The 23,997-nt window shown below is 38.7% G+C and overlaps 1 protein-coding gene across 8 annotated transcripts in view; it reads left to right on the top strand.

Annotated features, from left to right (window-relative positions):
• The first annotated feature begins 8,754 nt into the window (after window positions 1–8,754).
• The window catches only part of VPS13B (vacuolar protein sorting 13 homolog B), a 626,384-nt gene continuing 611,141 nt past the window's right edge, over window positions 8,755–23,997 (top strand). For all 8 annotated transcript variants that reach the window (XR_009449565.1, XM_059672116.1, XM_059672115.1 and 5 more), the window contains exons 1-2: window positions 8,755–8,901; window positions 15,191–15,334. Coding sequence is in view for 7 of the 8 variants with exons in the window: in XM_059672116.1 (XP_059528099.1) it covers window positions 8,755–8,901; window positions 15,191–15,334 (291 nt within the window). In the remaining variant the exon portion in view is untranslated. The remainder of the gene's footprint in view (window positions 8,902–15,190; window positions 15,335–23,997) is intronic.

The raw sequence follows: 23,997 nt of genomic DNA, 5'->3' as shown, positions 1-23,997 counted from the left end.
TTGGGGAAAATCTAGGAAAAATAGTATTTTAAATGTAGACACATATAGAAAAAAACACAATGTAGTTTTTACCTCCTCAAAGCTGTTAACCTAAGAAAATATAATAATAGCTTTGAAACTTTCATTCAGATATGGGAGAGGTAGTTCAAGATTTAGATTTCACTTTATTGGAAGCTGGAGAAAGTTATTTTTTTGGTTACATGCTAAATAATAGAATACGATGATGTTTCTTTTTCTCCCCAAAAGGTATTTGCTATAGTATTATTCATGATGCTTCTTTTAGGCTAAATTTTTTAAATAATAGACTAAACTATTATAATTGTTGTAAAGCTTATAGCTAGCAGTGGTTTCTTGATTATTTTTCTTTATTAAAAATGGCAATTTCAAATATGGTAAAAATATTTTGTGCCTACCTTTCACATAAAAAGTAAGAAAAACCAATCTGGTAAATATTATTGTACTCTTCAGATTATAGGGTTATCATATCCTTGACCTTTCAGACCAAAGTAAGCCCCAGAGTGTTGTTTTAGATTATATTACTGTCAGAGTGAATAATAAATCAAACATTTTAATCTAATGTACATCCTATGGGATCTCATAAGGTCAGACTTACAGATAGCTGTCCTGAGAATGAACTTTTATAAGTATTTTATTTACTATTAAAATTTTTAAAAAATTTAATTTGGGATAGGTATAGCAGATAAAATATTTTCCTCTTAAAATTTTCTGATGTTTATGCTATGTGTGCACGTATGTAATGACTATGAAAGATGCCCTCACAGAAAATAACCCTAATTTTGATTATTGCTCACACATAAAGTTGATATTTACAAAGTTAATGTGTTAAATATTTTTGGTAAAATGCTAAGTATTAAAATTTTTTTAAAAAAACATTAGGACCAAAATTATAGCTATCCTGGATGAATCAGAGTAGCAAGAGGCTCTCTCCACTTGCTTCCAACCTGGACTGGACTTGCGGCTAAACTGCAGAGCAGTAAGCTAGAAAGCTGAGGGGAAGTGTAGCTGGTCTGAAATATGGGTTGCAGGGAGCTCAGAGGAAGAACAGGAGGGAGGAAGGAGAGGGTGAGCCAACTCATGTAGCTTCCCGAGCGATTTTGCAGCCCTGGAACCGTGCCCCCTGGGAGCGTGTGGTCTGAGTCTCATGCAGGGGAGCCCAATCCAGAGCAACAGAGAAGGGAAGGGGAGCTCGCATAGCTGAGGCATTGTGGGAACCAGTGGGGATCTGGTCCACCTGGGGGACAGCCCACACCCTCCCAGGAGAAGAGCGATTTCTTTGTTACACCACCAACCTGGGAAGTTTCCTCCGATTTGTTTTTGCGGGAGGGGCGACATGGTAGAGCTCAGGGCCAGAAGGGTCTGGTACACCTAGCAGCGACTCAGGGGCCTGCTATCATCTGGAAGAATTTTGGGCAGAGTGCCTGGCGACAGGTTCTGCACAGAGTGGCTTGGGAAAGAGGATCGGACTTTCCCACCTCCCGTCTGTGGAACTGCTGGATCTGCCCATCATACTATGACCAGGTGAGGGGGAGCAGCGCTGGGCTGGAGCTCTGCACCCTTCTGCTCTGTCTGACGGCTCAGAGGACTCAGATATCATCAGCTGTGAGGAAAGATGGGAATGCCAAGCAAGGCTAATTTTCTCTTTTCTTTTTTAAATTTAATTTCTTTTTTATCCCCTCCTTCTTGGTGTGGCAGCGAGGGGGTGCCAGGGAACCAGGCAGAGCTGAGGCATTGCCACTGTGTTTGTGGTTGTGCTGGGCCCTTTGGCTGCATTATGGGGAATGAGAGGGGAGATGCCCAGTGAGGACAGCCAGCGCAGCTCTGGGAAGCCTGCCTGCTACAAGCTACGGGCACCACCCACAACGCTAGACTATTTAAACCACCCTGGCCAAACCCAGGATATCCCCCCAAAGGGCAGTTCCGTGGGGGAAAGGAGAGTGGTTCAGAGAAGGGAGCCCGCCCCTGGGCTGTGGAGGCCCAGACCACTGAACTACTTGGGGCTCAGCCCTGCTAAGCTTCAGTCAGGTTGCCCAGGGCCAGGCAGGGATAGTGACTGACATTGGCTAGCACCACAGAATCTCCTGGGAGGCCTGGGGCCTGCAAACCAAGTGTCCAGATTCAGACATCAGAGCAAAATCCAGGAACTCCACAAACAGAAGATGGAAAGAGTAATTGCAGCAGGCACAAAACTCTTGCAAGCAAATTGCATTTTTAAAGAGCCTTCATTTTATTTTTTCTTTTATATTTCATTTTTTTCTTCTGGGCTGACCAATGTACTCAATGGTTAAAGTGTTGGCCCTTGCACCAAAGGGTCATGAGTTTGATTCCTGGTAAAGGGTACATACCTGGGTTGTAGATTTGATCCCTGCCCCCATCAGGGCATGTGCAGGAGGCAACCAATCTATGTATCTCTCTCATATCCATCTCTCTCTCTCTCTCTCTCTCTCTCTCTCTCTCCACCCACTCCCTCCCTTCCACTGTCTCTAAAAAAACTGGAAAAAATATCCTCAGTTGAGGACTAAAAAATTTTTTTTTAATTTCATGTCTCTTATTTCTCTTTTCTTCTTTTATTCTATTTTTTCTTTCTTTTTGCCATGTTTCTCTTTGTTTCTTTTCCTATTCTACATTCTATTTTATTCACTGTTATAACATTTAAATTATTATTATTATTTATTCTTTTTTTATTCTTATTCTTTTACTTTTCCTATTCTTTCATAACCTCTTTGATTTCTTTTTGATTTCTTTTCTTCTCTAATTCTCTTGGTCTTTTAGTATTCATTTTTTCTGATTCTTTTTGTTGTTGGTTTGTTTCTCTTTGTGTGTTGTTTTCAGTTTGGTCTTGTTCTGTCAGCATCTGTATAACAGTTCGCATGGTGTGGTCAGGGTAGAGCCTCAAGGCAGCCACACTGAGGGCTGAGCCCACCCACAAATGGGGCTACAAATATCAAGACCCAATTATAACAGGAGGGCAGATATAACCCACACAAGGGCATTCCTAGAGTGCCCAGCTCAGAAGATCAAGGAGACTACAAGCTGGGTCTCACAAGACACCCACTACAGAAGGCCACCCCACTGCCTGGGAGTCTTAGCCATCCTCTCCAATATACAGAAACAAACACAAAGAAACAGCAAAGATAGGGAAATAAAGAAACAGGCCCCAAATGAAAGAATGTGAGGAATCTCCAGAAAAAGAGCTAAATGAAATGAAGAAAGCAATTGATCAGAAACAGACTATAATGTCCACATTTGTCTCTTGTAATAATTTCTGACTTACTAGTAAAATCTATTAGTATAGCCACTAATGTCTATTAGTATGTTCCATTTGCATGGAATATCTTTTTTCATCTTTTCATTTTCAACCTCTTGTGTCTGTGAATCTAAGTCAATCTGTTATAAACAGCATATAGTTGGAGCATGTTTTTAAACCTATTTTGACAATATTTGTCTTTTAATTTGTGAATTTAATCCATCTACTTTTATGATGGCTACTGATTAAGATGAGCTTACTTTAGTCATTTTGATGTGTGTGTTTTTTTTATAAATGTCTTATATATTTTTGTTTCTCAATTCTTCTAATACTGCTCTGTATTTAATTTCTTTTTCTAGTGTATATTTTAATTCCTTTCCATTTCATTTTTGGTATATTTTTATTTTCTTAGTAGTTATTCTGGAAATTACAATTAACATCTTATATTTAGAACAATCTAGTTTCAGTAGACACAAACAACTTCAATGGCATACCGAAATGCTGCTACTATACAGCTTTGTGTCTCTGTTTTATGTTATTTTAAGAAATTACCTTTATACATCGTTACTCTATAACCTATAGTTATAATTTTATGCATTTGTCTTTGAAAACATTAAAGAAATGAAAGATAAGTTATAAGCCCAAAACACCATAATACCTAACTAGCTGTTTCATTTACCTATGTAGCTACCTCTACTGGCATTCTTTCTTTCTTCAGATGGCCTTGAGTTATTGGGTAGTGTCCCTTCATTCAACCTGAAGGAATCCCTTTAGCATTTCTTATAGGGTTGGTTTCATAGCAACAAACTCCCTAGCTTTTGTTTATCTGAAAATGTCTTTATTCCTCCTTTATTTTTAAAGATTAGTTTTGCCAGATGTAGAATTATTAGTTGATAATTTATTTTCCTTTCAGCACTTTAAATATGTTGTCCCATTGCTTTCTGGTTTCCATGGTTTCTGATGAGAAATAGGTTAATAGAGGAGCCCTTGTACATGTTAAATCATTTTTCTCTTGTTGCTTGCTCAGTCTTTCTTTGATATTTGACAGTTTTATTACAATGTGTTCTGGTGAAAATCTGTTTGAGTGTATCTTACTTGTAGTTTGTTGAGCTTCTTAGATGTGTAGATTCAACTCTTTTGTCTAATTTGGGATGTTTGAAGCCTTTATTACTTCAAATTTTCTTCCTGCCCCATTCTCTCTCTCCCTTTTTTTCTGAGACTCCCACAATGATGTGATATTTAATTCTGTCCCACAAGTTGTCTCCCCCCCCCCCCATTATTTTTCCTTTCTGCTCCAAAAACTGGATAATTTATTTTCCCAACTTCAAGTTTGCTGATCCTTTTTCTGTCTGTTCATGTATGCTCTTGAAGCTCTCTAGTGAATTTTTAATTCTAGCTATTTACTTTTCTAGCTCCAGAATTCGCATTTGATATAGATATGCACATATATATCCTACATATTGTATATATACTATATATAAATACCATATACTATCTGTATACACTAAAGTATATATACTACACATATAATGTTATTCTGTTATTTTTTGTCATTGTTATATACCAAACTAATATATTTCAATAACTTGAAGCAACCATGATTATTATTTTCTACCAATTGAACTTCTTATGAACTACACACTGTGCCCAGCTGTCATAGTGTGATAACACCTATTTGACTTGCACCGATACTTGTGTATAGTTAACTCTGAGGCTATAATAAAAATTTTATGTGCTGTAATTCTTTAGGAGGCTAGTCAGAAGTGTTTTGTGCAGCTACTTAATGTGTATTACTCTAAACCCAGAAAAACTCCTTCGTTGTTCTATTATTATAGTAATTAACAGATTTTTACTTTGTTTCTTTTGTTCCTTCTCAAAAGGGAAGAAATTGAGACTTGAAGTCATACGAGTTGGGTTGATAGGCTGTGACAATAGGTAGTTCATTTAATCTTTCCATGTCTGAGCTTCCTCATCGTGCCATATTTGTGTTACAAAAGGAACAAGGTGTAGTAACATGTAATAAATATTCAATGAGTAACTCGGTGATGTCTAAGTAAGTGTATTTTAAAGTTGAGTTAAACAATGATAATTTTATAGGTAAAGTAACTTCAATTCTCATGTTCCTGAAGTAAAAAAGTTGAATGGATTAATTTCAGCTAACATCTATTATCTATTTTCTTATGTGTTCCTTAATGTAACATTTCCTGCTACGACAGTTAAACCCTCAAATCCCAGGAGGTAAACAGTAGTTGATTTTTCAATCATGCAAAATTCTAATGAATGTGACCAATTAGCAGTTTGTGTACCTTTAGGCAACGGTTCACAGGTTCACTCTCCCATTCTTTTTCTCCTTGGCATCACTTGGACATTGGGGTTCTCTGTTACATCTTTTTTTTAATCTTTAATTTCTTTATTGATTAAGGTATTACATATGTGTTGCATCTTATCTAATTTGGTGATGGGAGAAAGAATAAAGCTGTTATGTGGAGGATTTTTATGAGCCAGCCCTGTCGCTACATTACCTCAACCCAATTCAAATGCTCAGAACTCAGTTACTTGACAACACCTGACTGTAAGAGAGCTCTAATAATCATCTAGTCATGTGCACACGTAGGAAAGTAAACAGATTTATTGAATAACTGTTAAAATTAGTAACTGCCGCACAACCTATTATCATATAATATATAAGGTGTGCCATGGATACAAGTTCTTGAAGATCTCATACATACACTAAATAAAATAGAAAACTAAACTTTAAGTAAAGGAGCCTTTCTCTACTTTATTCAAACTTTTAAATACCACTCAAGTATTTAAAAGCTTCACCTGTGACTTTTGGTTTCTGGTACAGTATGTAAGTAGCTTAAAAGTTGCAATGCCATCATTTTGTTCAGTAAAAAACTCAACAAAATGAAATATCACCATCCCTTAGATCAGTGGTTGGCAAACTGCGGCTTGCGAGCCACATGCGGCTCTTTGGCCCCTTGAGTGTGGCTCTTCCACAAAATACCGACTTCTGCGCATGGGCCACAAGGTTTCAATCGCACTGTACGTGTGCGCCCGCACGTGGTATTTTAGTCATGGCTTCCATCTGTTCCTTGCAGGTGAGGCAGGTAACTAAGAAATTACTTAGCTAAAATATTTGCCTAATTTAGTGGGCTTTTAGTTAAGACCCAAATTACTTGGGTTATTCTTCAAGGCTTTTTGTGAGGGGACAGTTGCTCTGAATTAGCAATTAGCTGCCGTCTTTTTTATTTTAAACTTAGTTCATTATTTTCATTAAAAAAAAAAAATAAATCCAAACACCTTGGCATCCTCGCTTGTGCTTATTTTCTACTGCAGTTTTTAAAACTCAAGAAATCCTAACTTGAATTCCTGTCAAGAGCTTTTAGGGATTTACTTTATTTAAAGTGCTTACAATTAAATGCAAGGACAACATGAGTGGGCATTTTAATAATTTTACAAGTTGTCTATTTTCAAAATGCAGCGGTAGGGGTTTTCTTCAGTGGTTACCAAAAATAAGAGACACTGGTCAAAAAAACGTTTGCCACATGCCCTGTGCTACCCTGTAAGCTCAGTGTGTCTTTTTCCAAGTTAGTGCTTGAGTTGCTTGACTTTGTTAGCTTGCAGGGTACTAGAAGGAAATATTTTATACATTCTTGTCAGCCTCATAAAAACTAACACTGACTCTTAAAACCCCCGAATTGCCAGACCGGTTTGGCTCAGTGGATAGAGCGTCGGCCTGCGGACTGGAGGGTCCCAGGTTCGATTCCGGTCAAGGGCATGTACCTTGGTTGCGGGCACATACCCAGTGGGAGATGTGCAGGAGGCAGCTGATCGATGTTTCTCTCTCATCGAAGTTTCTAACTGTCTATCCCTCTCCCTTCCTCTCTGTAAAAAATCAATAAAATATATTTAAAAAAAACACAAAAAAAAACACCCCGAATTAATTCTTTATCTATTTCTTTTTTTAAAAAAAACATATTGTATTGATTTTTTACAGAGAGAAAGGGAGGATAGAGAGTTAAAACATCGATGAGAAACATCGATTAGCTGCCTCCTGCACATCTCCCTACTGGGGATGTGCCCGCAACCAAGGTACATGCCCTTGACCGAAATCGAACCTGGGACCCTTCAGTCCACAGGCCGAAGCTCTATCCACTGAGCAAAACCAGTTAGGGCTATCTGCGATTTCTTTTCACTGTGTATCTATTAGTAAGAGTCTCATTTCCTTCTTCCTCTGGTATTTCCGCCCCTTTCCTGAAGTCCCGAGTCAGACCGCAACCCAATGCTCTCCAGGGTTTCCTCGGATCATGCCTTCTGGGCCCCGCAGCACAAGCTTGATGACGCCGGCCCCCGTCTTTACCGAAATAAAAGGACGCCAGAGCTCGTTTACAAAACGCATCCCCTTAAGTCGCACCCCTTCACCAGTCCTTCGCTTTCTCTCTTCATATCCACCTTCCCCCCCCCCCCCCCCCCCCCCCAGCAAATGAAGCTCGGGTCTACGTTTACTGCCCCCGCCACCGCTTTTCCAACCTACGGCCTTCGAGTCCTGCCCACTGAGCCCCAGTTCCTCTTCCCAGGCCTTCCATTTCCCGAGAGAAACAATCGCCACTTGTTCTTCAGGGTTTGGAACACGGGGGCCCGCTTTCTTCCTCCTCGGCCCTCCGGCCTCCGCGTTCCAGCACCCCACTGGATCTCCTCCACCTGCGGGCACTCTCCCCGCGGAGCGCCACTTCCGGGTCCCGGGTGTCTCCCCTTTTCCGGTCCGCCCACCTGCCCCCGGCACTTCCGCAAGCCAGGTCCTGACCGCCGGCGGCGTCGGAGCGGGGACGTCGGCCAGCCGAACGCAGGAAGTTTCCCTCCACAGGACGCGCTGAGTGGCTGGCCCCGCCTGGGAACTCCGGTGCCGCCGCGGAGTCGCGTGGTGGCGGTGGAGGGACAGTTTGTTTTGAGCACCGAGGACGGCACACCCGGAAGTGGCGCCGCGCAGGAGCGGCCTCCCGCCGGGCGGGGTTTGAGGTGCCGGGAGGTGGAAGGGATGCCACGGTTCTCTCCGGCGTGAGTGTCCGCCGAGGGTGCAGTAGGGCGGGGGGCGGGCGCCGGGCGCCGGTTTCCTTATGGCTGTGGTTCTGCGGCGGGTTCTGGGAGGCGCCGGCCTTTCGGGGGCGCCGGGCTGGTGACGGGGTGCAGCGGCCGGAGGGGGCCCCGCTGCACTTCATTCGCTTCCTGGGGAGTCGGTGTCTTCAGGTCACCACCTCTCCTCCCGCTCCTCGGCAGGCAGAGTCTAATTAGAGTTTTGTTTCTGCTTCTGGGAGGAGGCGAGCGGCCGCTTTGGTGGGGACTGTTGCTTTTCGGCCTCTTCTACCCCTCCCGAAAAGTGCCTTTCGTTTTATTTTTTCCCCTTCGTTGCACCACAGACTCAGTAACTTCTAATATTTCTGTCTTGACCCCCTCCAGCTTCTGACGTTGACTTCTCTGCACCTGAAACGATGCTGGAGTCCTATGTGACTCCGATTTTAATGAGCTATGTGAATCGCTACATCAAGAACTTGAAGCCGTCAGACCTGCAGCTTTCACTGTGGGGCGGAGATGTGGTGCTCAGCAAGCTCGAGTTAAAGTTGGATGTGCTGGAACAGGTAAACTGCGTACTTGTCATCTATTGGGCACATTTGCAGCTTGTTTAGAAGTAACCCGTTGTTCCCTACACTTTGACTTTATGTTTTAAAAATGATTTTTTTCTGTTAAACTAGGTTTGGCTACCCTGAAACTAGATACCTTCCTTTACTATATCTATATATCTATATCTATCTATCTATCTATCTATCTATCTATCTATCTATCTATCTATCTATCTATCTATCTAATGCTGTATCGTTAGTGATGGTTTGTTAGAATCGGATCTCCAAAAGTTTCTTCCTCAAATAGGAAAACAATGTCATTGTTCTTGTTAGAGTTGCTCAGCTTATTTACTCAGTTCTCAGGTCTTATGGAACATGCTAATTTACATGGCTAGGTTTTGTGTGATGCTAGGAAACAATACATTCCCATTCGCCCTTTGGGGAATGGAAGGGTCCAAAAGAAAGCAAGATGCTGAGGAAAGTTATGTCTCATAGTAGGAAAGATGACATTGCCCGTGGCATTCTCAAAGTATAGAGTGGACACTGAGAATGCCAGCAAACCTGAAAACTTCTTTCTTAATCACTTCTTTTTAGTTTCGTTTCTTTTTAACGTGAGGATGCTCTGATCCAAATGCACTGTAACTTCAAAGTGCATATACTTACTGCTTCATTTAGTACTAAGGTATGTCAGGCAACTCTATTAGGTTTGAGGATACAGACGTGTGGAAGTTCAGAAGAGTTAGAGACCGGTTGTTTTTTACGGGATAAGGAAAGAGTTAATGTGAAGGTGAGAGTTATCAATACTTTTTAGTTCTATCTCACTCTTTCCACTGTTATTGAATAATCTAGAGTTAACACTAAGAAACAATATTCTGGTTCCTCCCGCTTTCTTCAACATTAATTATGCCCACAAATGCTAAGTAGGCAGCTCAATTTTCACATATGTACATACCTGTGTAACTACCATCCAGATCAAGACATAGAATATTTTCTGCACCCCAAGTGGCTCCCCTGTGCCCCTTTACAATTAATAATCCTCCTAACGCCCTCATACAGATGATTGCTATTCTGACTTCTATCAACACAGGCAAATATTACCTGTCCTTGAATTATAAATAAATGGGAAATGTGTCTGGCTTCTCCAGCATTATAGCTAAGGTTAACTCATGTTTTTGCATGAGTGGTAGCTTGTTCTTTGTATTGCCTTGTAGTATTCAGTTGTATAAAGATTCACAATTTACTTCTGCTTTTGACTATTGCGAAGAAAGCTCTTAGGAACAAAGCTCTTGTACCTGTATTTTGGTGAACATAAGTATTAATTTCCCTTAAGTGTGTATCTGGGAGGTAGTCTGAAGTTTAGTTTTAATGGATGTTGCTTTAATGGATATTGCCAAATAGTTTTGTGGAGTGGTTGTAACAATTTACATTTTCACCAACAATGCATGAAGGCTCCCAGTTGCTCCCAGTTTTATTATTATTTGATGTTTGGTATTTTTTATTTACTTTTATTTTTTGGCTTTAATCATTTTCTATTTGTCAGTTGCAGTTGACATACAATAATATATTAGTTTCAGGTGTACACCCCCATGATTAGACATTATATAACTTACTAATTGATCATGCTGATAAAGCTCGTACCATCTGACACCATGCACAGTTATTAGAATACTACTGACTCTATATTCCCTCTGCTGTGCTTTACATCCTTTGATTATTCTGTAACAACCAATATGTACTTCTTAATCCCTTCACCTTTTTCACCCATCCCTCCAACCTCCTTTCCATCTGGCAACTGTCAAAATATTCTGTGTATCTATGAGTCTGTTTCTGTTCTGCTTCTTAGTTTATTTTTTTAAATTCATTTGTTGACAGATATGTCTTTATTGCCATTTTATTGTTCATATTTTTGATCTCCCCCCCTTTATTTATTGATTTTAGAGAGAGGAGGAAGAGGGAGGGAGAGAGAGAGAGAGAGAGAGACATTTGCTATTCCATTTACCTATGCATTCATTGGTTGACTCCTGTATGTGCCCTAAGCAGGATCGAACCTTGGCGTATTGGGATGATACTCTGACCAACTGAGCTGCTTGGCTTGGCTAAGGCCTCTTCTTCTTCTTCTTCTTAAAGAAGACCCTTTAACATTTCATGTAATATTGGTTTGGTGGTGATGAACTCCTTTAGCTTTTCATTGTCTGGGAAATTCTTTATATGTCTTATGATTCTAAATGAGAGCTTTGGTGGGTACACTAATGTTGGTTGTAGGCCTTTGCTTTTCATCGTTCTGACTATTTCTTGCTAATCTCTTCTGGCCTGCAAAGGTTGTGTTGAGAAATCAGCTGACAGGCTTATGGGAGCTCCCGCTTAGGTAACTGACTGCATTGCTCTTGATGCTTTTAAGATTCTCTCTTTGTCTTTAACCTTTTCATTTTATTTATGATGTCTTGGTGTGGGCCTCTTTGGGTTCATCTTGTTTGGGACTCTGTGCTTACTGGGAGTAAATACCTTACATTGATATGCCAATGGCAATCAAAGCTCAACTACCACAGGATGGTGCATACATATTTCGTTGTCTTCTCATTTTGGCAGCCTCCTTGTGTTTGTTTCTGCTGAAGCTCTTGGGCTTGGTAGAGTGGCTCTATGTAGAAGTTGTTCTGTAGGGTCCAGTGGCACAGCCTCCCCAATAACTTGAGCTGGGCACTCCAGGTATGATCCCAGACTGATCAGCTGCAAGGACTGGTTGCGGTGACCACCCACCATGGAGGATTTTTTGTGCAGGGACCCACTCCACAGAACAGGACTTCTTTCAGCGGGGCTCTGGTTCCAGCTGAATGAGTTTATTGTGGAGGTGGTTGAGTGGTGCTGGGACTTGGTCTGAAGCTGTCCAGTGGTGTGCTGGCTCTGAGGCCTCCCTGGAGGTGTAGACCAAGGTTAGCAGCTGCCTGTATTTTGCCTGGGGCCACCTGGCATGAGTTACAAAATGATCTGTAGATGGTTGCTACATGTGCTTGGCTTGGAAGTGCCCAGGTGAGACTAAGCTGTGAACCAATGACAGCTGCTGTTAGTGTTGGGCCTGGGGCCACTTAGAGGTATGGAGCACACCAGGGCCAGATGCTGCTTGTTTGAGAGATTTTAGGAAAGTCTAAAACATGAGCAAAAAGTCATTTATATGGGTAAGCCCAGCGGTTCTCAACCTGTGGGTCGCGACCCCTTTGGCAGTTGAACGACCCTTTCACAGGGGTCGCCTAAGACCATCCTGCATATCAGATATTTACATGACGATTCATAACAGCAGCAACATTACAGTTATGAAGTAGCAATGAAAATAATTTTATGGTTGGGTCACAACATGGGGAACTGTATTTAAAGGGCCAGAAGGTTGAGAACCACTGGGTAAGCCCAAGGAAACAGCTTGGGTTGGCCTGCAAGTTGAGTGGGGTCGCAGGGAATCACTAGGGTGGGGTGAACATGAGCCAGGTTGATGGAGACTGAGATGCGGTGCCCATTTTCTGGCTCTGTGGTGGAGGTGGGGTCCTCAGAAAAGGAACAATGGTTTCTGCTGGAACTTCTGTTTGGCTGCTCTCCAGCTCTGGCCCTGATGCCAGACAATTCATTTCCTCCCCATATGTCCATGGTTCCTTTCAACCTGCTGCCCAAATGCTGGAGCTCAGAGGGAGTGAGTCCAAATAAGTCCCTGTGCGAGCCCTTTAAGAGGAACTGCCTGTGACTCCAGCAGCCCTGCGCCTCACTCAGGCACAATCCCTGTTGGTTTTTACACCCAGAAGTCTGGGGACTTCTCTTCCTGGCACTGGAACCCTGAGCTGGGGGGCCTGGTGTGGGGCTGGGACCCCTTGCTCCTCAGGAGTGATCTCCACAGTGGAGATACTCATTCTAATTTTTATCTACCACACATGGGTGTGGGGCCAGCCCTCTGTGTCTTCTCCCCTCCTACCAGTCTTGATTTGTTTTCCTCTTTAAATCCTTAGTTGTAGGACTTCTGTTCAGTTAGCTTTCAGGCAATTCTGAATGATGGTTTTCTTGGTAGTGTAGTTGTAATTTTGATGTGGTTGTGGGAGGATGTGTTTACCCATGACACCATCTTAGTATTTTAATTTTAAACTTTTTGGTGGGTGTAAGTATTTCATTTAAAATTGCATTTTCATAATGATTTATGACGTTAATCACTTTCAGTGTTGTTCATTGGCTATTTGGATATTCTCTTTTGTAAAGTTTCTGATTCTTTTGCCTTTTTAAAAAAATTGTGTTTTCTGTCTTCTTCTTATTGATGTATAGTAGTTCTTTATATATTTTGGAAATGAGTCTTTTGGCATGTACATGTTTTGCAGTATCTTCTCCCAGTGTGTGGCATGTCTTTTTGCTCTCTTAAAAGTGTGTTTTGATGAATAGAGTTCATTTTATTGAGTCCAGTTTATCAATTTTTTCCTTTAACTTTTGTTTGTTTGTTAATCCTCACCCAAGGGTTCAGGTGTCTTTTAATTTCTCTCTGAGAAAATTCAGTTTGGCCCGTAGACTGCAAGTTTGGTAGCCATTTCACAAATGTATCGTTGTTACACAAATCAGGGAGTGGTAGAGGTGGAAATGTTATTGGCTCATTGTTCATACAGATGTATTTGGAAAGGCATTCCGTGCTCATAATGGGAGTGTAGAGGTAGTATAATTGTGGTTAAGAGCAAGGCTTGGCATCAGATTTTCAAGTTTTGTGTCCTGCTTTCCTAGATAAACCAGGGAAGTTACTTGACCTTCCATGCCTCATAGTCTTCATTTGTATTTACCTTTTGGGGTTCTTACAAGGATTAAATAGTTGCATGCAGGTAAAGTTCTTAGAACAGAACCTGATACAGAATAATATTCAGTAAACCTTGTTTTTGTTATGGACACAAAACAAAATTTAATCTGTGCCAGTTGATTAATGCTTGAAATTATTTCAGCTTAAAAATTAATGTAATAATGAGAAATATGTAAAATTTTGACAATTGATTAGAATAGTAGAAATAGATGATTAATATTCTGTCCTTTAAAAAAGGCATGGCTCAGTGGTTGAGTGTCAGTCTCTGAACCAGGTCACAGTTCTGTTGCTGGTAGGGCACATGCCTGATTGCCTGCTCGAATCCCCAGTTGTGGGGATGTGCAGGAGTCAACCAATCAGTGATTCTCATCATTGCTGTTTCTCTTTCTCCCTCTCCCTCTTCCTCTCTGAAATCAATAATAAAAAATAATGATTGCTCTTTTAGGAAGACAGTATTCTAATTACTTTATACAAATTAATTAGTTTAATCCTTAAAGATACTACTATTCTTATCCAGATTTTACAGATAAGAAACTGAGTCACAGATACATTAAACAAGTTGCTCACTGTCATTGGGATGATTAAGTAGAAGAGTAAGATTTAAATCCGTGTCGCTGGCTCTGGAGTTATTTGTCTTAACCAATTTACCTACTACCTATATGTATATTTAGCTATTTTACTAGCTATCTTGCTAAACCAAGTAGGTGAGCAATTGTTGGATGAATGAATAAGCGTAATAATGTTTATTTTAACTTTCATTAATAGAATTACGAGAACTGTAAAAATTTGTTGAAGTACAATCTAAATAATTTTTTTCTTCCTTTGTTGATTTTTAACAAAAATTTTATTGGGAGGTGAAACAAATTAGTATAAAGTGATTGAGTGACAATTATGTTTTCATTTTTAACTCTCTATCCAATAATAATGGAAACCTGTTAAAAAAACATTTTAAATTTATGGACCATATAGTATCCAGGTACAATCTTAAGTAAAGTTCAGTAAGTTTTTTGTTAAAGTTGGTCAACTTGTATTTTGTCAGGTCATTCTCCTTTCTCTATTTCAGCCCCCCTTTCAACTTGCCATATAAGCTACTTGTAGTTTATAACACACTTGGGAACGTATTTTTAGGTGGAGATTTTAAATAATATATACCATTGCAGTTATCTCAAGTGCTGCTGCTGTCTACTAGGGTGACTATTGTCCCCCCCCGCCCCCCCACTACCATATATGAGCCTTTATCATGTACTAGGTATTATACATATATTATTTCCATTCATCAGAATAAAGAAACTCAGGCCTAGACAGGTTCAGTAGTTTGTTAAATGTAACTTGCATAATTGGTTTTTGTAGTTTAATAAGTTACTGATGCTACTTTTTGGTAAACAATAATTGCCAAACTATTTTTGTGTTGGAAGTTTCATTTTATTTTAAGAAAGTAATTTGAATATTAGAATGAATATACATTAAGCACTTACTAACTTATTTAATATTTTGTGTCTTAAGGAACTGAAATTACCATTCACTTTTTTAAGTGGACATATTCACGAATTGAGGATCCATGTACCATGGACAAAACTGGGCTCAGAACCAGTGGTAATCACCATTAACACAATGGAATGCATTTTGAAACTTAAAGATGGAATGCAGGTATGAAATTATTGTTTGTTTATGTTAACCAATTTTCTAGTTACTAGTATTTGAATATTTCTTTAACTTTTGGGATATGTCAACTTTTACATAAATAAATGTTAGCTTATATACTTACTATTTTTATATGCCTGTTAAGTAACATAATTGATTGCAAAAGGATGTTTTAAATTTGGGTAAAATATCCCAAGGGATATTTTCATAGTAATTTCACTTAATCTGATCATAGCCCTAATAGGGATCATGTAGATTGCTATTACCTATATCCACTAGAAGTGAAGTCTGATTGTGTCCAGTTTTTGAATTTTTGCATAGTAACCGCATGGCTTTTTATTTATGTGACATTTCTAAATGAGGTGAAAATCTCATTATTTTTGAGAAGATAAAAATATATTGAATTTGCCTTTATTTACCAAATTTCATTGTTGTCTGAGGTTTTGTCATCAGAAACTGATTCTTTTCTGACTTTTAAAAAAATTGATTTCAGAGAGGGGAAGGGAAGAGGGATAGAAACATCAGTGATGACAAATAATTATTGATTGGCCGCTTCCTGCATGCCCCTTACTGGGGATCGAGCCTACAACCCAGGCATGTGCCCTGACCGGGAATCGAACCGTCATCTCCTGGTTCATGGGTCAATGCTCAACCACTGAGCCACATTGATCGGGCCTTTTCTGACTTATTTATTCTTTAACCCATCTTACATTTCTTTTTAGTGTTTTATTATAAAGGTGTAGTATTGATTTTAAGGAGTTTCTACCAAAAATGTTCTGGTCTAGGAAGCAAATAGATCTGGAAAGCAGCATAATTGTGATACATTTTTTCCCTTTCATCTTGCAGAAAAGCAGTGTCTCTGTCATTCATTTTTACTACTTTTTCCTTAATCCACATTTACCTTTCATTTTTAGGGAAGGCTTTCTGTAACCAAATAAATTGAAGAGAACTTAAGGCAATTTTAGTGTATCCTAAATATAACTTAAATCTCTTGAAGTTAGTTGAGGTTAATTATGAATTATTAAAATCATTTCCTAATTTAAGTATAATCTTTCAGTGTCATATCAACCAACGGGGCTGAAATCTTTTCTTTTTCTTTTATGAAATCTTTGAGTCAAACCTGTATTATCCAATTTAACTTACTAATTTAGTTTCTTGAAGTAAGTAGACCAGTGCTATATATTCCCTTGAAAATTTATTTTGTGAACTTTAAATATTTGGGAGATTGGTTTAGAAATCTGTAGATATAATGCAACAAAGTTTATTTTACATTTTTATTTGGTAAACGGTTCTTAGTCATCATCTGTCCTTGGAATTTAATTTTTAAAAAAATGTCTGGACTTAGTTATGGCACCCATACAGTGCTTCATATTCTGAGAAAAAAAAAAAAGCCAGACACTAAGTATTTTTTCAGCGGGTAGGTGGAGTTTTCAAGGCCAGATGTCCCATAAGAAACACATTTTAGAAAAGGCAAATTACAACTAATTATCGAGGCTGCAGAAAAAGATTTGTAACACATGACTTAGTGCCACCTCGAACTAATATTTGATATTGGACCATGCAGATGGCTACTGCAGGAATGATCCAGATTTCCTGCTTGCATGGCATTTGAGACTTGAATTTTGTGGTGTGCATAGCAAAAGGTCAAAGTGTCATGATTGTAAACCACTCTCACAACAAGTATTTTTTACAGATGTTTAAAATTTTGAGGTAGAAAGGATTTGTGAGAATTGCGGCTGACATTTGGACAAATTATTCAGCAGTGTATACCCCTGGAGAGTGTTACTTGGGTTTATGCCCCCTCTCACAGTCTGGGAGCCCTTGGGTGGGAGGCAACTCCCCATCACACCTCTGCTGCTGCCACTGCCAGCAGCGCCAGCTTCTTCCCCCCCAGCTGTTTTTTAGATTCCCTTATAATTTAAATACATTTGTAGTCTGATTTTTCTTATCTTAAATACTGAAAACACTGGTTATAAAACAGTTTCAGGTAGAGTTATTATTTATCTTGTACATTTTATTAAGACATATGATTTAAACCAGGAGTCATCAAGTGATGGCCCATGGCCTACTGCCTGTTTTTGTAAGTGAAGGCTTTTGAAACGTAGTCACTCTTAATTGTTTATATAATGTTTTTGGCTGTTTTCATGGTTCAGTGGGCAACGGCAGAACTGAGTGGTTGAGACAAAGTCTACATGATTTGAAACCTAAAACATTTATTGTCTGGCCCTTTATAGAAAAAGTTTGCCTACCCTATTTTAATGAAGTTTTAAATGGTCTAAAATTGACATTTAATTTCATTAAAATTAAAATCATAAAATGATAAAAGTATATTGTCTTTTCTAGATTGATTATGATAGGAATTCGGATGTTAGTGGTTACTAAAAATTTAGAGAGCCTTTAAACATTTATGTTGAGTTGACATTTTTAGTGTGGACAGTATATTTACATTATTATTTATATTTATATTTTTACCTGGGGAAAAGATTCTTCTCTGATTTCTAGAGCTAGGATTTATAGCTAAATTTAATCAAAGTTTCTTGGTTTCATTTGGAGTCTTCTTTATTTCTCACCTGTCTCTTCCAGCTTTTGCACCTTGAGCATACCTGTATTTTTCTTCAGTCTGACTCACTACTTTGAGCCTAGCTAAAATTTTCCTTTGATTTTATTTTAGCATTCCACAACAATGTTTCCAGTTATCTAGTCTGTTGTATTTTCAGAAGCATAAATCCTTAAATTTCTTTTTCCTGGAAATCTAGTAACTTCAACTATCACTTCTATTTTGATGAGTCCTAAATCTTTATCTAACTCTGCTGTTTCAATCTTTCCCAGTACATGTTCAGTTCCCTTGAGGACATATCTATTGATGTGATGTACCTTCATCAGAAACACCACATATCTAAAATTGAATCCATTATTTTACCTTAAAATTTACATTAAAAAAATTATTTGGTTATTTCCTGGGTAGTTTGAAACTTAGGAGAGAACAGTCAACCTATACAATTCATGGTCAAGCAGCTTTCTTTCTGCCTTGACATTTTTAAAGCTCGTTGGCATTGTTTTGCAAAGTTAGTATGTTTTATTTTCTTAGGAGACTGAGAAGATAGTTGTATCATTGACTGAATTAGGATAGTATAAAGGACAGAGGATTTTTTTGGTGGGGGAGGGGTTGGGAGTAAGGGGAAAGGAACAGTACGTTGCATAGTTTGAGTTTTGTTTTGAACATGTTGAATTTCAGGTGATAGCATTTAAAAAAATTATCATAGCTGCTTCCCTCATCATTTAATTTCTAAACTTTTATAGTCTATCAATTGTTGGGATCTCTGCTTTTGCTTTCTGTCACATAACCAGAAGGTTCTTTGTCCTGAATGAAGTACTTCATTTTCTTAAATTCCCATTGTTAACTTTTATTTGCTCACCAATATGTAAAGCTTAAATTTCTTGGTCTGATATTCATGGTAGAGACCATTTACTCTAGCTTCTTTCTACAGCTTAATATTTCATTGCTCTCTATTTTACTTAAATTGCACTACTTTCTTTTCTATAAGATACATGCTTTCTTCCTTTTTACCTTTTTTTTGTTCAAGCCTTCCACCTTTTTTCTTTTTTCTGTAGGGCACAGTCTTTTCAAACCTTGTTTTTTGAGACACTTTCATGACTTCTTAGTATATATGGTACTTAGTATTTACTGTTTTCTTGGCCTTTTCTCATGGGACGATAATAGAAAAACGTGGTTAGAATTGTGCCATTTAATAGCAGTGTGATTTTGAACTATTAATCTCATCATGCCTTAGTTTCCTTATCTTTAAATAGGGTTACTTTTGCACAGGGAGTAGTGTCTAATTCATAGCATTGTTAAGAGGATTAAGACATGTGAATGTAATGTGATTATTGCCAATAGATGACACGTTGGAAGTGCCATAAATAAAACAATTTGTTCCTTTTATCTCTTTTTTCTCCCTTCCTGCCTTTCTTCTTCCCTTTACTTTCTCCCTGCTTTTCTGTCTTTCTTTCAAGATTAGTGATTAAAGGAAGGGCTTTTTGGTCAGACAGATCTGGGCATTCATCCCAGCTCTCTCACTTCCTGTCTTTCTGGCCTTGGAACATCTTCAGCTCTAATTTTCTCATCCTTAAAATACTGAGGGCTGGCACAGATAAGTGCTCAATAAAGGTTGTTGCTGACTAACTTAAATTATTCTTAATCTTTTATGCATATAAGTATTATTTCTTAAGTAGGTAAGTAAAATACCTAGAAAAGGGTACTACCTACCTATTTTTTCTCAAACTGCCTAACACATATTTTTCTTTGACTAGGTATTCCTTGCTGAGGGAAATTATATATAAGAAAACAAAGTACAGTTTTATTCTGTTTAAGCACCCAATTCCACCTTGTGAATTGTGCTAAAAATTAGATGGTAGAATGTGATTTAGGCCAGAATGCCTCAGTATAACTTTTGTTCTTTTCTCCCTTAATTTTGGCCTATTTCACCTTCCAAATCTAAGAGTGGATTTAACCACTTTAATTCAGTAGTTTAAATAAAGGGGAGGAGGAGAGGTTGGCACTGTGATGCTCACCTATTGATAGGAAGAAAAGGGATGCCATAGGCCAGTGGTCGGCACACCGCGGCTCACGAGCCACATGCGGCTCTTTGGTCCCTTGAGTTTGGTCCCTTGAGTGTGGCTCTTCCACAAAATACCACATGCGGGCGCGCACGTACAGTGCGATTGAAACTTCGTGGCCCATGCGCAGAAGTCGATTTTCGGCCTGGGCGAGTCTATTTTGAAGAAGTGGTTCGGAAGTGGCAGGTGTCAGTCGGTGGGGCAATGGGAGACGCGGCGCAGGTGGGCGGAGGCGCACGCGATTTATGCTGGAGTTGAGTGAGCCAGCCAGTCAGCAGTCTCATGTGCAGTGGTTAGTGCTAGTCGCGTCCGCAAGTCGCACGTGGGTGACAAAAGTACTTACTCGAGGCATAAAGTTACCTGTATTTTTCCAACCAGCTGCAAATCCTACAGGTATTTTTGTCATCAATTTAAAAATTGTAATTATTTTGTGTTGGTGGCTTTATTATTATAAAATGAAACTTATCTGCTTAGAGGGGTTTAAATGCCTAACCTTGCTAAACAACTTCTCTCGCTTACTGTTTATTTCCTTCCTTAGCACTCATGACAACTAAAATTATTTGATGTGACTACTTATTTATTTAAAGTTGATCTTCCTCACGAGAATGTAAGTTCCAGAAGGATGTCATGTTATCTCCAGCCTTAGACACATAATAGGCATTCCATATATTAGTGTATTGAACTCATGTTGTTAATACTAAGTACTCAATCCAAAATCACTAAGTTAATAACAGTGTACCTACCTATGTAGTTTAAGTTTAAAAAATTTGGCTCTCAAAAGAAATTTCAGTCGTCGTACTGTTGATATTTGGCTCTGTTGACTAATGAGTTTGCTGACCACTGCCATAGGCAATAATAAGCACATTTTCCCTGACTTGTTGCTGTTAGCTGGCATAGTTTGATTGTTCTCTGCCTGGGGCAGTATCTGGGTCAGGTGGCTCTGTGTGTGAAAAGAACCAGAGGACAGATGGCTAATGATTGTATCCTCTGGGGAGAAGGCTCAGGTCCTGTTACTGAGTAGCATGGGTCTCAGAGATAGAAGAGTGGCCCCAGCGCACAGGTTTAGAGTTAGTACAGTGATCTTTTTCATTGCTAAAATGTCGCCTAATGAATGTTCAGCTTTGGCCTGTCAGGTTAGCTAGTCCTCCTTTTGGGGAGATTAAGTAAAAGAATGCAAGGGAATGTCAACTCTCTTCTCCAGCCTCTCATAACCCTTACCCTTACCCTGGATGGGGGAGAAGACAGAAGCAGTTTCTGTGGCTGAAGTTGATGTGTGAAGAGAGAAGGACATACACATTCCTCCTTTACTTAATGTACTTGGCTTTTTTTAAATGATTGAAATTAAGTTTATTGATATTACTGTCAGGGTAGAGGTGAACCAGAGATTCTCGTTTCTCCCTGGCTCTCTCCTGTGTTCTCCAAGTGTGTGCTTCTGCTTTGGTGACTTGATTTGGCTCTGACTTTCTGAATTACAGTGTTACTCTTAGACATTCTTTATTGCATCTGACAATTGATATTGTACTTGTTCCTGGAGTGGACAGAGGTAAAGTTTCTAGGAACTTTGTAGCTGTTTATTTCCCAGTCCCTTACACTCTGTTTCAGGAGCTTTTGGTGACGAGTTGCCAAGTCCTTTGCTTGCCAAGTTTGGTGCCACACGGTGGAAGAGCATAAAGCACATTACTTCTTGGTTCCCACTTTTCAGTTTTTCCTTCTTCAGCTCTTTCTTGCATTTTAACCTCTGTCTTTTTTTAAACGAGGACTTGGAATGATTCATTCACTTGTTTTAGGTTTTGTTCTCATTCTTATTCATACCATTGTGAATCTGGGAGTTGACAGTTTTCAAGTTTTAATTGACTAGCCCTGTGAGGGCTTAGGTGAAACATATGCTTCTCGATTCCGTGGCCTGTCAGTATGAAAGTACTGGATCTATATACATACAGTGTTTGGCACATTTTTCTTGTGTTAGGAACTTTTGTAAGGAAATAACATTCTTGCTTGTTTCAAGAGGAGCAAAGGGATAGTATTTTCAGAACTAGCTAGGTGGTCCTCAAGAGGAAACATTCTTTTGCCATGAAATATGTTTACCGGACATTTTGGAAAAATTGCCACCTAAATAAGAAAGATATAATTGTGCCTGGCTGGTGGTGCTCAGTGGTTGAGCATCAACTTAGGAACAATGGTTTTATTCCTGGTCAGGCACATGGCCGGGTTGTGGGCTCAATCTGCAGTAGGGGGCATGCAAGAGGCAGCTGATGGATGATTCTCCCTCATTATTGATGTTTCTATCTCTTCCTCTCTTTTCCTGTCTGAAATCAATAAAAATATATTTAAAACAATTAAAAAAGAGAAAGACATAACTGTAATGTGTTTGGGGTTAAATATCTCAAAACATTTTAGCTAGTGTATTTGAGAACAGAGTTTCTTTTATTAGAATTAGAGCCTTTCAGTGAAGTAAAATGTGGAATAGTCCAACATGATGTATACTGGTTAAAAGCTGATGAACTCAAACTAATGATGGAAGTAATTCCAGATATTTTTCTTTTCTTTTTTGTTTTTTGGTGCTAATCCTCACCCCAGGATATTTTTTCATTGATTTATTTTTTATTTTTTTAGTTAGAGTGGAAAGTAGGGTGGGAGGGAGGGAGGGAGAGGGAGAGATAGATAGATAGATAGAGAGATATCAGTTAGTTGCCTTCTGCACATATCCTGACCAGGGCCAGGGATCCAACCTGTCCTTGACCAGCAATCGAATCTGAGACCCTTTGGTGGCAGGCTGATGCTCTAACCACTAGACCATGCTGGTCAGGGCAGTAATTCCTGTTTTAATAGTAAATATTATAATTCTTGTTTTGCTTTATTTTTTATTTAATTTAGTTGGGTCAGGATTGAATGGAAGCCGACTTATAATTGAAATAAAATGTAATTGAAATGAAAACAAGTTATCAAAAGAATTATTTTCTAATTATACTGTATGTGCAACCATAATTTTCTATCCATAGTTGTGAAAGAAGTGTTTACACATTTGGTAATGTTTGTTTCATAGTATATATTTTTATGAGTGCCATGATTTATGCTCATTTTTAAAGTACACTGAAATTTCAGGTATATTATAAATTTGTTTAAGCAAATAAAGTTATTTAGTTTGTTTTTCTTTTGAATAATAAAAACATGTAGTTTGTAGGGAAGCTGTATTCATTGTGTCTTTTTCTTAACTATTTGAAAAATCATATTTAGCCTATGTTCTTTACCATTTTTTTGCTACTAATAATTTTTGAGAAATAAAAATAACTTGTTCTTTCTTTTGCTTTAAAATGTTTGTCATCTTGTGCATGCTAGATTTATTGGACTGCAGTAGTTTTTAGTGCATTTTGGCTGGAATGTTTATTATGACATCACTGTAATCTATATACAGTATGTGATTTCAGATGGTTTCAGTGTTAAATATTTTTATAATTATGCTAGCTTTGGCAGTTCACTTGGAATTTTTTCACATCTCTTTAATGAACATGTTTTACTTCTGGGCTTTTGAGACGACCATATGTTTCAAAAATTAATAGTGTGCTTTTAATGTTAACGTTGTGCAGAAGTGTATGACTACAGACATTTTTAAGGATGTAAGTCGAACTAAAAGTAATTACAGTAAAGTTTTATTCATAGTAGTAGTCTTTAGTATTTAGAGTCTATAACATTCCCCAAAATAACAGAAGATGTCATTGTAAAGATTGAATGGTGAAGTTGTTTCATGGAATGAAACATTGTTTTGTATTAACTTAAGATGAATATAATTTCATGCAAAATTTTCTTTGTCGTTTATGATAGTAAAAATTTAATTTTTGATTGTATTGGAGTTGCAAACACATTTTTTCTTCTGCTGATATATCACTAACATTTGAAGCCATACTATCATGTAAAATATTAATCTTTTATTATTGTACTAGAGGCCCAATGCACGAAATTCATGCAAGAGTATAGGCCTTCTTTGCCCCGGCTGCCGGCACCAACTTCCCTCTGGCACCCGGGGCCCTGGCTTCCCTCCAGCCGCAGCAGGCACC

Source organism: Myotis daubentonii, chromosome 17 (assembly GCF_963259705.1).
Source record: "Myotis daubentonii chromosome 17, mMyoDau2.1, whole genome shotgun sequence".
NCBI lineage: Eukaryota > Metazoa > Chordata > Mammalia > Chiroptera > Vespertilionidae > Myotis > Myotis daubentonii.
This window is presented reverse-complemented; position numbering and strand designations above follow the sequence as displayed.